Source organism: Rutilus rutilus (assembly GCF_951802725.1).
Source record: "Rutilus rutilus genome assembly, chromosome: 17".
In the NCBI taxonomy this organism is placed as follows: Eukaryota; Metazoa; Chordata; class Actinopteri; order Cypriniformes; family Leuciscidae; genus Rutilus; species Rutilus rutilus.
Genome location: NC_140230.1, coordinates 28,110,241 through 28,125,898, shown reverse-complemented (window position 1 = coordinate 28,125,898; position 15,658 = coordinate 28,110,241). Strand labels below are relative to the sequence as shown.

Below are 15,658 nucleotides of genomic sequence, written 5' to 3'. Positions count from 1 at the left end.
CTTGGTGTGAATGGGTCTTAACACTCTGGACAGACTTCTACCTCAGATCCAGTGTTATTTTATATCATTGAGATATTGTTTTATTCATAATTTGAATTCGTTTTTATTTTTCTATTTTCCAATTTAATTTGAATTTTTGTTAAAGGTTTAGTAAATTTGTTGTGTGTCTTCATTTACATTGTATTATTTTTTATTTCAGTTTTAGTTATTTTAGTAGCCTACATCAAGTTAAACTGAATAAAATTAAGAAATGTGGCTGTGGCAACTGGCTAAAAGTCACTATGAAATCATGATTGACAATTATTTTTGGAATATTGCAATATTTATAATAAATTATTTATCTGTGCCAATTATTTTTCTAAAATTCATGTGCCCTCATAATCTTTAATTAAAATAACTTACAGCCACATCTCTTTTCTTCTCTTATGACGTGTTTACTGGCATGAGGGTGAGACAGCCTGTCAATCACATGAGATCGACCAATAGCAAACCACAACCATCCAATCAATTCCCGATAGACAAAATCAAGTCCTGCCGTACATTTTTTCTTGTCCAAGAAGTTTCCCCTCGGATATACGTCACAATATAGTAGTGATGGGGACGAGACCGCCTATGCCGAGTCCGAGTCAAGACCGAGTCTTTGAAGGGTCGAGTCCGAGTCGAGACCGAGTCCGTTGGTTTTCAAATTCAGTCGAGTCCGAGTCAAGACCGAGTCTTTGAGGAAGCAAGTCCGAGTCGAGACCGAGTCTTTAGGAGTCGAGACCAAGACCATAAAAACATGTCCGTTTTCATATTCATGATTTAATATCACCCCAGTTAATAATCAACAGTTAGGCCTACAGACTAAGCTAGATTGGGAATTGTTTAGAGGAGCAGTCTTAACGTCTTAATATGGACTATGCTTTTACTATCATTAAAAAAATCCCTACCACATGCATCATCTTCTGCCTATTTTTCTAAACTGCTTCAACAGTGCTGCTCTGTCATCAACATGTTAAGCCCACCCTGACTTTTTTAATCATAGTTAGGACATTACATTTTCTAGTGGTATGTATTCTAGTGGACTAGTGATGGGGACGAGACCGCCTATGCCGAGTCCGAGTCAAGACCGAGTCTTTGAAGGGTCGAGACCGAGTCAAGACCGAGTCTTTGAAGGGTCGAGACCGAGTCAAGACCGAGTCTTTGAAGGGTCGAGACCGAGTCAAGACCGAGTCTTTGAAGGGTCGAGACCGAGTCAAGACCGAGTCTTTGAAGGGTCGAGACCGAGTCGAGTCCGAGAAAGCAGAAATCGGTCTCGAGACCGGACTCGAGTACTACATCAGTACAATATAGGGAAGAAAAGACTATTGCAACTTTAAAAATTATCATTTTTTTTTAAATATATTGAGTTAAGGCTTCTTTTATTTCAAGTAATGAAACTGTTTTTATGATCGAACTTCAATTACAACAGTTTCTGATTGTGATATCTGCAGACAAATCTGAACTTCCACAGCATTCTTTCCATAGCTGCCAAAATGTTGCCATCATGGGATAAACAGGAGAAATGTGAAGTCAAGCTAAATGAAACTTTATACATGTTCGCTGATCATTAAACCTAAGATTGCCTCGTGTTATCTTTGGCAGACCTCGGCTTGGCACTTAAATTAAAAGGGATGATGTATTTCCTCATATGTAATTTGCAGTGGGCTACTGAGAGAAGAAAAGGGAAAGAGAGAGGGACGGAGAGAGAAAGAATGATGCCTGTTTGACCGGCAGGCGCATGCCAGAAATAACAGAGTGAACCTTGCTCTAGAGTCTCATTAGCTGGTGGAAAACAGTTCCCTGGAGGCACAACAGGGTGTAAATACATTTAAACCTTCTCAGACCTGAGGCAGACCTCTGCCAATTTTGTCTTTACTCATTCTCAGAGTGAGCGAGATGCACACCCATGCAGATGTAGACTGTAAGCTCCACAAGAGCTGAATCCTGGGTTTTAAGTCTCATAAATTCAGGCAATTTTTTTTTTATAAATAATAATTCTGTCGCTTTTAGCACACGCTGAGAAAGCTAAAAAGCTGTGTTCTAGAAAATCTGATATGTATTTTGTGTCTTTTCTTGATTTAATGACAATACTAAAATTATTATATGGATTGAAATTTTCTTTTGTTGTTAGTTTGCTCTGTGAAATTTCAAAATCAGGGTTATGCAATTTGTCATTTTAAATCTCTGACAAAAATTATTAAATTTGTTTCATCTAAAACATTGCGATTTCCAGACTGTTCTCTTCAGTTAATGTTAAGAGGTTTCGGTTTTCATTACACTAATATAACAGATTTTTGGAAGTGGAAAGCATGCTGAATTCTTGGAATATAAATGACAGAATCTTTACCTTAATTGAAATATAAATACATTTTTGATTGGGATAAAGAGTCTGGCTTTAATAGACCAATAAAACTGGAAGGATTTGGTTTTGATATTATTAAGTCTAAATATGTTGATGCCTAAAGCAAGACTTGACATTCAAATGAAACAGATTCAAACTGGCATTAAATGATTTTAGAATTAGGTGTGAATAAGTTGGGATCAGTATTAGGTTTGGGTTGTGGTTATAGTTGGTATACTTTTACTCGCACATATATTTAGATAGATATATCAGGAAAAAAAACCCAGCTCATCTGTGCCAAGTACTGCACCACAATATCTTAATAGGCCTACATAAACATTGGTTTTCATTGGTAAAGATTGTTATTGTCTTATGCAGCAGGCTAGGAAAATGCATATTTTTTTTTAAAATCTATACATGATAGATGATGTAATTAGAGGTTTATCACTAAGCATCTAGGCTTGCCCAGAAGAGGGCAGTGGTGTGTTGGTAAAAGCACAGCAGAAAAAGGGTTTCTGTAATACTGTATTAGACTTTAACTTTTGGAAAAGAGCTAATAAGGCAAGTACATCGTCTGTTAACTGTCACTGTCCAGGGAGCAGGACATTTGTGTCCGGTTTCACAGAGAAGGCTTAAACTAGTCCCAGACTAAAATGCATATTTGAGTTGTCTTAACTTCAAGCAACTTGAACCGGCATACCTTACAATATATCAGTGCTATTGTTTTGTATCAACATGCACAACAGTAATGTTTTTTTTTCTTCTAGGCACATTTATAAAAGATACTTAAATGCCCTCATTTAACTAAGGCCCAATCCTGGCTTAATCTAAACCCTGTCTGTGAAACCACTTTATTTATTGCCCCTTTTCCTTAAATTAGAAATTATTCAAAAGCTTAAACACTCAATTTATCCTGTGGAAACTTTGAATTTGAACATTGTATTACATGAAAACAGTATTTAAAACCTTTTAGCAGGCTCCATTTTTGTGATATCAACTTCAAATTTTGGAATACAACTTAGTTACACATGGCTTTGGTTTTCTAGCAATTGAGTCCAAATCTTGTGAGATATATTCAGTACGTTTGCTTTACAGTAAATTTGTATAACTTATTTTGAATGACAACCATTTAAGTTCAGATCTGTGCTCAAAAAGGAGGGTAACTTAAGTTCAGTTATTCAAGCTGTTCAAAATAATACTGTTTATGTACAAACATGATCAACCTTTATTGGCAGTAACAAAATACACAATGAAGAGTGAAATCACACCATGAAACGGTTTAACTTATTTATAGCACTCTGGCATTGCTATTGGCATAATGTCAATATAAAAATGAGATACTCTGACAGTATTTTCAGATATACTGAGCATCATGTCGAGTGCTGGGCGAGGAAGGCTCTTATTCTCTGCAGCAGCTCCTTCTTTACACTGTCAGGCACCAGGGCTGATGAACACAAGAGAGTTATAATTAACGATATTCATTTTTTCATCTTTGGCGATACTTGTTAACACCCAAATGGTATCAATAATTATTTTTTTTAAATGTGTGGGATGTAGTTACATGGGTTAGTTCACCCAAAAATGAAAATGATCCCATAATTGACTCACCCTCGAGCCATCCTAGGTGTATATGACTTTCTTCTTTCAGCCAAACACAATCAGAGTTATATTACAAAATATCCTGGCTCTTCCAAGCTTTATAATGGAAGTAAATAGAGCCTGAGTTCCAAAAAGCACATCCATCCATCATAAAAGTAATCCATACAGCTCCAGTGGGTTAATAAAGGCCTTCTGAAGCATATATACATAATTATAACTTTATAAACTGTAATCAGTGCCTTTTGGTAACCACCACTTTTTTGCCCAGCCCTATTTGTTTTGCCCAGCCCTAAGCTTATGCTACTCCTACATCATACATGGGGTCAGAGGTCACTCTTCCACCAGAACTCGACTCGCGTACGGCCGTTACCGGAAGCCAGTGATTATAAAAGTTATAAATATGGATATCTTTCTTACAAAAATGCATCGCTTCTCTTCAGAAGGCCGTTATTAACCCCCTGGAGCCGTATGAATTACTTTTATGATGGATGGATGCACGCAGTTTTTGGAGCTACAAAAACTCAGGCTCTACTCACTCCCATTATAAAGCTAGGAAGAGCCAGGATATTTTTTAATATAACTCTGATTGTGTTTGGCTGAAAAAAGAAAGTCATATACACTTAGATTGGCTTGAGGGTGAGCAAATTATGGGATAATGTTAATTTCAGCCTACCTCTTCCTTTAGGGGTAACTCCAGCAACCAAGTCCTCTACAGTAACATTCTCTATTCCTTTCTCCTTGATCACCTCTGCAAAACAACGACGATGCTGCTTTAAAAAACAACCGTGGAACATATGCAATGATTTGAGAGAGATCAGACTAGCATTCCTACCTTTGCAGAGTGCTTTGAGCTGATCTCTCCAGCCACACTCGATGAGCTTGGCTCGAAGCAACTCCTTTAACCTGATCAAAAAACAAAGCAGAGACAATGAGATTAATAGATGAAATACGATGGGTGAGCCGAAGTGAGAACTACTAAAAACGTAGTGAGTTCTCTACCTAGAAAGCATTTCTACAATAAATGCTGTCCACAGGGTTCTCACAGCTTTCAACCAATGAATTTCCATGACCCTTTCCAGTCATTTGTGACTACTCACAAAGAGCAATTTGTAGCCAAACCAAATACAGTAGAGTAAAATGTCTAAAACTTTTCTGAAATGACTTAGATTTCATAAACTCAAGGAATGTGTGTCAAGGTAGGCAAATCACTAGTGTTTGAGACTATGATGCCCAAAAACGTTGTACAAGTACGTAACTTACTAGGTTTTAGTTCATGGAGGAACATGAGGATTATAGGCACTTACCTCTCCCTCTCACCCATTTCAATTAACTTCTGGTTTATGGCGGCCCTCATTTGTGATTCTTTACTCATATTAATCTGAAATAAGAAGTAAAGATGATGAAACGTGACGTGATATCGAGCTCGTATTGATAGTGCCAGAGACAAAGGTTGTGCCCACTCACAAAACACATTTCACGTCTCATTTTTACATTACGCATAAACAAACAAGACATCTAGCCGGATTTTTGAAAAAAAAGAAAACAAAAAAACAACATTTAATCAGATGCACTAATTTGCATTTTTTGTGTTTTGTTAACGAACACTGGTGGACTGTTTCATATGCCGTTACAGAGGCAGCATATCAGGTTATCGTTGTTGCAATTATAACTTAATATTGTTTAATAAACGTACCAAACACTGACGAAAATAAGCATAATGTTCTCATCGGCGTGTATGCGGACCTCTCTTTGCTGTTGTTTGTAGCCGGCCGTTCCGCACACCGTTTATCTTCCCCACAGAAACACGATGATCGGTGGAAGGTTCCTTCCTATTTATGGTTCCTATACAGTTTCAATGTGTATGGCGTTCTAAACTTGTATGATTTACCCCAAATAAAACCCGGGTCCTACATGTTTTTGTATACATGCTAAACTTATCTAACATTTTAACTGTCGTTAAAATAGTGTGCTTGTAGTAGTTGAAAAATACGCCGTAGTTATCTACACACATGTGGAGAAAGAGCGAGGCTGTCTTGTACCATGTTTTCACAAGACGGCATTTTGAGACATTCGGTCAAATTAGTCAATTAATCTATTTAAGTGTAATCTACTCATCATAGCTATTCATTGATCTTACATCCCACTAGGAGCAATCCATGGTTTTAGGCCTGTCTGAACCTACATCACAAATACCACACGTCACGCATGAACTTTTCTGAAGGTTGAATTACGCTTATTTTAATGTAATATTACACGCATTGATACAAAATTAATATTTACATTTTCTTTCCTTTTTATGAAGGTATCCTGTACCACAAGATGGCGATGTGTCATAGAGAATGCATTACAAAATCCACTGTTTTCTCAAAGGTGTCTGCTTCTGATTAGATCAGGTAAGAATTTGAGAATACAAATTGGAATATCATGTGATGCCTCAAATATGTAAAATAGCACTGAGTTATGCAGAAGAAGAAAGATAAAAGCTTTGCTCATAAATTTTCCAAACTGCATGTGATAAAGATGTGTTAGGTGAGACCAAAGATGATTGAGCACTCATGAATGAACCAGAGTTATGTTGGCAGAGAATTGGTGATGAGATCTGTATTTAAGGTCTGTTTCATTTGCCATGTCACTTAGGACGAAAACGCAAAGCTTTCTGGTAGCTTGAAGAGGAAGTTTTAAAGTTTATCCCAAAACGAATATTCTGCCATTATTTCTCACCCTCATGTCATCCACTTTTATTCACATTATTCTAAAGGGTCATTTTAATAATGTGCTGTGGTGGTCACTCTTTATTATGCAGCTACAATGAATGGAAACTGGAGCTGTAAGCTTCAAATAGCATGCAAAAAAACCCCCAAAAAAACATCATGAATGTATCACAAACATAATCCATCACTTTTTGTGTTTAACACGAGTGAGTAAATGATGCCTGAATTTTTCCTTTATGTTATTTAAGTTAAGTTATCATCCTGTGTAGGAAACTACTGTTGCAAACCACCTTCAGAGAAGACAACACCACAGACACTTACTGGTTAAATCCCCAAGAAGTGTTTCCTTCTCTATGGTGGTTTTCTGCTTCCATGCACTTGTTTCACGGAATAACTATTTCTGGAAAAGCAGCAGCCAGAAGCCTTTCAGTGAGGCAGAAGAAGTCATCCTGACTGTCTGTTTGATGCAGGCAGAACACCTGTGAGTAAGTCTCAGGTAGAACATTTTATTTCACTGATACATATTGTTTAGTCTGGACTATTTATGCCAAGTAGAACTTGAAAACGAATAACTATGCACATTTAAAAAAAGGTTCGGGTCAGTAAGAAAGTCTAATTATTTGTATTCAGGTAATATTACAATATTACATTGCATTACATTGATCAAAAAGTACAGTAAAGACATTGTTTGAAAAAGTTATAGTTTAAATTAACGCTGTTCTTTTGAGCTTTCTATTCATCAAATAATCTTTGAAAAACAAAAATAGCAAAAAATTGCAAAAATATTATTTATAACAAATATACATTTTAAGTCAGAAAGGTCTGAAACATATACTTGACATCAGTTCTTGCTCTTTAAGTCTGCTTTATAATTACAGATCTTAAATACGACTGATATTTGAAGCAGACAGGTGTAGCTGACTTCCTCAGTTCTAGGACCAAACCTCTGGTGGTTAGACAAAAAGTATTACAATTATCTAAATTCTATAATTTCCACCCACATCAGTTAATTAAACCATGGGGGTGTCATAAACTGCTAAAACGTGTGACATTGTGTTTTTTAAGGGGTCTTATTATGCTTGATTTGCAGACCCCATGACAGTCTATTACCGTGGATTTTCTCGTCTCTAGTTTAATTAAACACTCTACTGAGCTTTTAGATGCCTCATGAATTTTAATTGCCTTTGATTTACTGATTTCTAAGCATTGCAAGCTCTGGGCTGAATGGGCTAGGGTTCATAACGTTTGCCGTTAACACCTTTCCAGACATTGTGTGTTGATTTTTATTGATACTGACCAGTAAGTGTGTTAAAGTCATGAACTGAGGCTATACGATTGAGGGGTGAGTGAGCACTCAAGTGGAAACGTCCTGGTCTGACAGAGCGATTGATGGGTTACAAGGTCTGTTATAGAGTCATAGTGTCTCTTTAAACAAGAGAAGAGTAAGATTGATAGTACTCACATGTGAAATCCAGAAAGCTTGTTAACTGTCCTTCTGAGGGATTTATAAAGATTTTTTCCTTATTTAGTCTCCTTTCAGCTTAACTTCAAACTTTTTGTGCAATATTATAAGTTCTCGAAATAAACAATTAACTGTTGAAATACGAGGTGCAGAACATAATCTGACAGTTTTGTTGATGCGCTGAGATATAAATTCATAATTAATCATCAAAGTTGTGTAAGTGATAGGAGGTGAGCAGTCAAAACATACTCTTTTCCCTTGGCTTGATACGTTTTTATCCTCTTATGCCTGCTTCTCGCTCATTTTTATCATTCACTGTCCATTGAAGTTAAGTGCAGATGAGACATGCCGAGGAATGTACTGGAATATTCAATCGAGATTCTCCTTGGATGAACAGTATCGTCTTTAAACCAAAAACTGGCTTTAATGGCTTACAGGAAAACCATAAATGTTAAGCCTTAGGAAAATGTCATATTGGTCATAGGCCTTTTTTAAGGGTTAGAAGAATCATTAAAACAGCTTGATTGTTTCTGGAAGTTTCTCCAGGTGGTGTTTTATGGAAGGGCACATGGTGATTCACAATCTCTCTCCTCCACAGCCTTGTGCGGCACTCGATCTGCCACTTACAGCTGCTAATGCCTGGCAACTTCACATCCGCCATTTAATTCGTCATGATCTAGGGCCATTTGCCTTTGTTATATAATTTAAACGTCAGAGTGAAAGACACAGGAGAAGTTGTGATCTTGCTTGGCATTATTCAGAAAACATCACCATTGCATGCTGACTAATACTGTTTAAGAGGATCAGATGTAAAGAGAAACTTCCTGCCATTATGATATTTAGTTATTAATTGTAAAAATCTATTTATATGTCCAGTCTAAATGCATTCTAGAGCACATAGTAATTGGACCATTCTGTTTAAGCCCACTGCATTTATCCTTTTTTTGTCAGCTGGCTCCTAATCTTTGTTGAAAGACTCCTTAAAGTGTGATATTTTTATTTATATATTTGATTTGATTTGATTTTATATTTGCATTTCTACTACGTTGTTATTGATATCTAAAACTATTAAAAAGTGTTTGCGTTAACTGAAATAAAGCTTGAGCAAAATAAAATATAAATATTAGATAAAAAAATTAAACATACACTTAACTTAAATGAAAATTAGGGTCACACTTTAGATTAGGGTCCAATTCTCACAATTAATTATTAACTATGACTTTTGCCTCAATAAACTCTGAATTATTGCTAATTAATAGTTAGTAAGGTAGTTGTTAAGTTTAGATGGGTAGGATTAAGGGATGCAGAATATGTTCATGCAGAATAAGGCATTAATATGTGCTTTCTAAGTACTAATAAATGCATGCTAATAAGTTAATTGTGAGAATTGGACCCTAATCTAAAGTATTACCAAAATCATAAATAAATTAAAACTAAATCAAATTTATAATAAAAAAAACTAATAAAATGACAAAAGCACATAGGCTAATTTAAAACGAAAACTGCTAATTCAAAATATTAATAAACACTCTTAATTTTATATAAATAATACTAAAATAAGATTTAATCAGCTTTGTCATGATGTCATTTCCTGTGGATCCAAAGCGATTAGTCATATGGCATTTACAGCATAGGTTACACATTTTTTCCCCAATACTAAGTGGCTTTTAGCAAAGATGACAGCAAGAAAGTCAAGTGCTTTGATCAATTATTGAGATTAATGGAAATGCTGAATTTCCAGGTATTCCTTTGTCCATATGGCTGTTTGGGAAACCTTTTTGGAAACAGACATTATTTTTTCTCATGGTGCACAATTTGCTTACAACAGCTTTTAAATGTGTTATGCATCGTAATGCATAAGAAATTCCACTCTTGTCATTCCCGACCCAGCAGCTGCTGCACGTCGAATCACTAATCACAAAAGTGCGCTTGGAAAACTGAAATAAATGAGTCTTTCTTCTTGTGCTCATTACCTGATGGCATTGTAGAGATCTTCTCTTGAGTGAGATAGCGATCGCTATCAGACAGCCTGAAGATTTAGGGCTCAGGTGGGAACGTTGAAGTGTGGAGGATGCGTCCCTCTCATCAGCATCACTCGTTTGCTTCAGCTTTAATCAGTGACAAACCGGTTTGGTGCAAAAACCACTCGATGAGGAACAGAGCATGCGGAGGCATTCATCTGATGATTATGCATAAGCTGCTTTGGGAAATTGGTGATTGTGCCATTGATGAAATCTTGTTTGAGATGCAGCGGTAAAGAACATCTCTCGAGAGAAGCTGCACTGTGCACTCAAGCCTGGCATCAGGGCTGTCACTGACCGTCAATAATTAACAGGGAATCAGCATGCTTTCCATAACCCTGTTACCCCAGGGTAACCCCATCACATTATTCCTCTGTTTGCCACATGCAATCTTGACCTCAACTGTACCATAACATGTTGTTTATTTGTTTAAGCTCCACATCTACTTAGCAGCTAATCTCAGTGCCACAAATGGGTTTCCCTCAGAGAGCAGCCGAGGAGAGACACACTTGCTTAAGTTACAGTCATTGCTTTGATTCTCTCGGCCACCTGCAGCTCTGCAGTGTCGTTGCATGCTTAATGAAGTAGGCCGACGCTGAATTTGAAATAAGGCACTCTGTTGTGGCCGATAGAAATGCTGCAAATAAATCCTGAGATGACAAACATCAGTGCGGCAAAGAGGGAATTTATGAGGTCAGCTTGCACCTCGAGTAGTTAATCACATGGAAGGCTATTTTAAACACATTCAGCATCAGCACCGCAGCTTAGGGCTTCAGTATAGCAGATGTGTTCAAAGTAAAATTGAGGTGAGAGCTTTTTTAGGTCTTTGTTTGTTTCCTCTGCCAGTATCAGTCAATATGTTCACTGTCTCTGTGGTGTCGGAGTTGCTGAACTGCAATTGATGATGTGGGTGATGATAGACTCATTTTCTTTCTGCCTTTTTTCTCCAGCTATTTATTCTTTTTTTGGTTGCTTGCGTACTTCTAGTCACGTCTACACAATGTAAAAACAACCATTACACTTCTAGGGCACACAGAGAAATTCATGCTCTTGTTATATGATGATTATTGCCTTGTGGTAGCATCAATGTTGAGAGTAAATTAAGAGTAGCTTTTACAGCTTTTTGTTTATTCATTAAGTAAAAGTTTAGTGCGTCAAAATGCTACCTTGCTGTTTTATTGTATCCTATATTTCATATTCAGTGTTATAAAGTTAAATTTGTCTTGGAATTGGTTTGATTGGATAGTTTGTGTAAAAAAGCAATTCGACTCCAGTCTCTAGGCTTCATCTTGCTGCTTTTTTGTAGTGTATTTATTTTTAAAGTCCCCCTGTGGTGAAAATCAAGCTTTTAATGTTGTTTATATCTCTATGTGGTGTTTGTAATATGCTTTAAGACAAACCATGTGCAAATTAAGTCAACACCATTGCTGAGTATTTTCTACTTAAAACTGCAGTGAACCAAAGACAAAAATGCAGTTTGAAATCTCATTTTTTTCTGACGTCACAAACTACCTTGTAACCAATCACGTCAACATGTGATCATTAACGAGTGGATCTCTGAGCTGGTGTGAGTGAGTGGAGACGGGGCTAATTTGCATATTCATAGAACCGCGTATACTAAATGAGGCAAGGGTGTAAAGTTATATTCAAGCTATTTTAAGGCATGAAGATTATTATTTTATTTATTTTGATGATCAAAGATGAGTTTTAAGGGATAAAATGATCGACTTCCGGAGGACTTTAATACACTATACAATTTTTGTTTTTATTTCACTATAAAATGTTTTCAAGTTTTGCTTTAGTTATATTAAATTGAAATGTATCTGCTCAAGTTTAATGCTGTATATGGAAGCAAATTTCTAAAAATAAAAATTTGACTTTTTTTTTTATCTCACAATTGCAACTGTATTTGTCATAACCGTGACTTTGTATTTCACAATATGACAATTCCTTATAAACTTCTCTACTAAATCTCCATTTTTATTGATCCATCTTTATTTTAGCTTAAATGTTATAGTTTTCATAGCTTGCAGTATAGCCAATTACACAAGTAGCTTAACTGTAGTTTAACTGTTTAGTAAGCTAAACTTTTGGAAAAAGCTTTTCCAATACTGGATGGTGGATCCATCATATGATGATGCCAACTAACGCCGCAGTGTGGGACTCAATCATGTTGTTTGTGCCAAATGACTACTAATTCTTGCTTTCAGATAACCATGGCTGATTATTGGATGATTCTTTTGGGAGGGTGGCAAAGCCTGGAAAAACATCCAGCTTTGGACTGTGACCAGTGTGCGAGCTGCCATGTCATTTTTCATGCAGCTGTGTGGAGTGTCAGAGATGGACTGAGGATATTTCTCATGTCCTTCTGCTCTCTGTCGATGGGATAGGCGGCAACACTGCCCCTACAGGAATTCATCGCCTGAAATGGAGTTTCCAGGCTGAAAGCAGTCCTCTGGTACTTTGGCTAGTTACAAAACTCACATTTACACAGCATATTTACTAGATAATTAGCTCATTAACATGCAGGCTGAATAGCTTCTTTTAATGCCATGTTGTCATTTCTATCTCCTCTGGTCATATAAATGACAAGCTGGTATAAAAGACATCCTCTGGTAATTTCCTGTTCATTAAAATACCTTACATGGTATGGAATACGCCAGGATGTCTCAAAATAAACAAATTATACACAAATACATAATTGCAAGATGTCTCACTCAGTAGGCTATAATTTTGCACGTTCCAGCATACACATTTGTGGATGTGCACATACTGGTGGGGAAATCCTGTCTGAATCTAGGGTGAATGTGATGTGTGGTGACATTCAACTGAGAATTAATAACCACGAATGCAGCAAATTACCTTTAGGGTTAGAGGTTTGAAGGCTCCAATCTAATAAGCACAAGCCTCCTCAGACAGACTGTGTTGATCTTCAGCCCAACCAGAGACAGAGTCCAGTGTGTTTGAGCATTGAGAAGCTCTTTACTAATGGTTTATTGATGATCTTTAGCTAGTATTTGGAGAAGCGTTATTGCTGCCACAGTGATTGATCTTAGATGGAGACTCGAATGGTAATAAATGAGCTTAGGTCAGGGAGGCTTATGCGACTAATTCCTCAAACTTCACGGAGGTTCAATTGCTGAAACAAAACAAAGGTTTCCAAGTAGAAGCCTAACCAGGTAGATTGATTTTACACACACACACACACACACACACACACACACACACACACACACACACACACACACACACACACACACACACACACACACACACACACACACACACACACACACACACACACACACACACACACACACACACACACACACACTCTTTAGGCCCACTGCAAAAACAGGATTCTGCATCACTGAAAAGAATGATAACTTGCAGTTTTGAGTCAAATGTTGATTCCGGAAATGCTCTGAATGATTCAGTTCAGTGAGGGATTTTCAGACTAATTCAAATCATTGAATAATCAAATTATTAAAAGTACTGGCTCATTCATTAGAGAATCGGATTACACTGGTCGCAATGTGTGATGTTCTATTCAACACAAAGAGTCGGCTCATAAGAGTAATTTGTTCAAGAATCGGACTAAACTGGTCACACTGCGTATTGTTTGAGTCAATACCAAGAGGCGGCTCATAAGAGTCATTTGTTCAAGAATCGGACTAAACTGGTCACACTGCGTATATATTTAAAATTGACTGAAGAACCGGCTCATAACAGTCTGTTCGTGAATCTGACTATTGGTTCAGTGTTTGTTTATGCATGCTGTCCACAGCTACAACTCTCTAGAAAAACGTTTCTCGACATTTTTTCAGGTACACAGTGATTTTATTGAACGCTTCTGCAATAAAGCAAACATGGGGAACATGCCGCTCAAGATAAAACAAGTTCAACTTTTAAAAACACTCAATACCTTGCATTTTGTTTCATTCCACTGCCCTACGTCTCATGTTTTTAAATGCAAAAATGTGTTCTATGTGAATAATGTTTGCCCTAAAGCTTAAATGCATCTTGTAGGGCTGGAATTTCAAACATGCCTCATGAATTGTTGTGTGTTCCATAGTTTAGAGTGATTAGGTCATGTGCTTCTTTTTTATTATTAGCATCTCTGTGGCTTGTCTTTATTCTTTTTGCTCCTTTATGGTGGAAGAAACATTTTATACTAACCACACCTTCTATATAAATGTTATCTATAGCTGTCTTATTCTTCAAATGCAGTCTATGTTTGTGGCACCATGTGCAGGTTGTCATGATTGCCATCGACTTTGGCCTTGACTTGATTTATATCTTTTGCTATCGGCTGGAAATCAATTGTCGCCGCATAATATTGTATGACCTTGTAGGTCACTTTCGACAAAAGGCATCTGTCAAGAAAAGCAATGCTAATGTAAACCATTCCGTTTTAGTGGAGGTAATACTTCTTCAGATTTTTAAAAATACATTTCTTCCAGTCAATGCGCCTCTGGCTGTAATCCAATCTGATCCCAGAAGTTAATGAGATGGAATGTATTAATTCAGTTTAATGCAACACAGTCCAGTGTAAGAGAGTGAATAGGCAATTAATTGAAATAACTCTGTTTGAAACGTTCATAGATAACCTTCCGTTCCACTCATGTGGGTGAGTAAATAATAACATTTATTTACAGGTTTCATTTTGGGGTGAACTTTTCCTTTTAAAAGCAAAACGTATTGAATCTAAATCATGCACTATTGACTTCAATATGAGGAATTCAATATGAGAGATCTGAATAGTCTCTTGTGCACCAAAAACACAATAAATTCTCTTTGAAAGCATTTGGTCAGAATCTTTCAATAGAACATTGTGCCATTTCCGGACACACGTGATCCTTGAAGTCTGCGTGAAACGGAAGTTGCGATAGTGTTTTGTACCCTATTGTAACATATATTCAAGTGAAACGGTTTCTCGAACAAGGGCGGGACTTGATTTTGTCCATCAGGAATTGATTGATTCGTTGTGGTTTGCTATTGGTGGATCTCATGTGATTGAAAGGTTGTCCCGCCATCATGCAAGTAAATGCGTTATCAGAGAAGAGAGGAGATGTCAGTGCGAAAGGGAGGGGAAGTTATTTTGATAAAAGATTATGAGAGCACGGATTTAAAAAAATATTTTGTTGTCGGCACCGATAGCCTCATGGGCAGCGTGCTGACTTATGGCGCCGTTGTGCTTCGGGCGACCCGAGTTCGAATCCCGGCTCGTGGACCTTTCCCGATCCCATCCCCCGTCTCTCTCCCACCTTGCTTCCTGTCCACTCTATACTATCCTATCACAATAAAGGCAAAAATCTTTAAAAAAAATAAAATAATATTTTGTGCACGGATATCATTTATAGTAAATACTGCAATATTCAATAAAAAAAAAACAAGAATTGTCAATTTTGATTTCACAGTGACTTCTTTTCTTTCTTTCTTTCTTTCTTTCTTTCTTTCTTTCTTTCTTTCTTTCTTTCTTTCTTTCTTTCTTTCTTTCTTT

The 15,658-nt window shown here is 36.9% G+C and overlaps 1 protein-coding gene across 3 annotated transcripts; it reads right to left on the bottom strand.

The window, feature by feature from the left end:
- Positions 1 to 3,252: 3,252 nt before the first annotated feature.
- On the bottom strand, positions 3,253 to 6,031 carry eny2 (ENY2 transcription and export complex 2 subunit). Of its 3 annotated transcripts, none has more exons than XM_084384768.1 (5): positions 5,426 to 5,767; positions 5,266 to 5,339; positions 4,794 to 4,864; positions 4,635 to 4,709; positions 3,253 to 3,806 (listed from the first exon to the last, which is right to left on the bottom strand). In XM_084384768.1, the coding sequence occupies exons 1-5, from the start codon at positions 5,474 to 5,476 to the stop codon at positions 3,733 to 3,735; spliced, it is 345 nt and encodes a 114-aa protein (XP_084240894.1). In that variant the 5' UTR covers positions 5,477 to 5,767; the 3' UTR covers positions 3,253 to 3,732. The 3 variants fall into 3 exon arrangements, with proteins under 3 accessions (XP_084240894.1, XP_084240895.1, XP_084240896.1); XM_084384769.1 differs by having other exon boundaries at positions 3,265 to 3,806; positions 5,655 to 6,031; XM_084384770.1 differs by having other exon boundaries at positions 3,567 to 3,806; positions 5,705 to 5,767.
- Between the last annotated feature and the right edge of the window lie 9,627 nt (positions 6,032 to 15,658).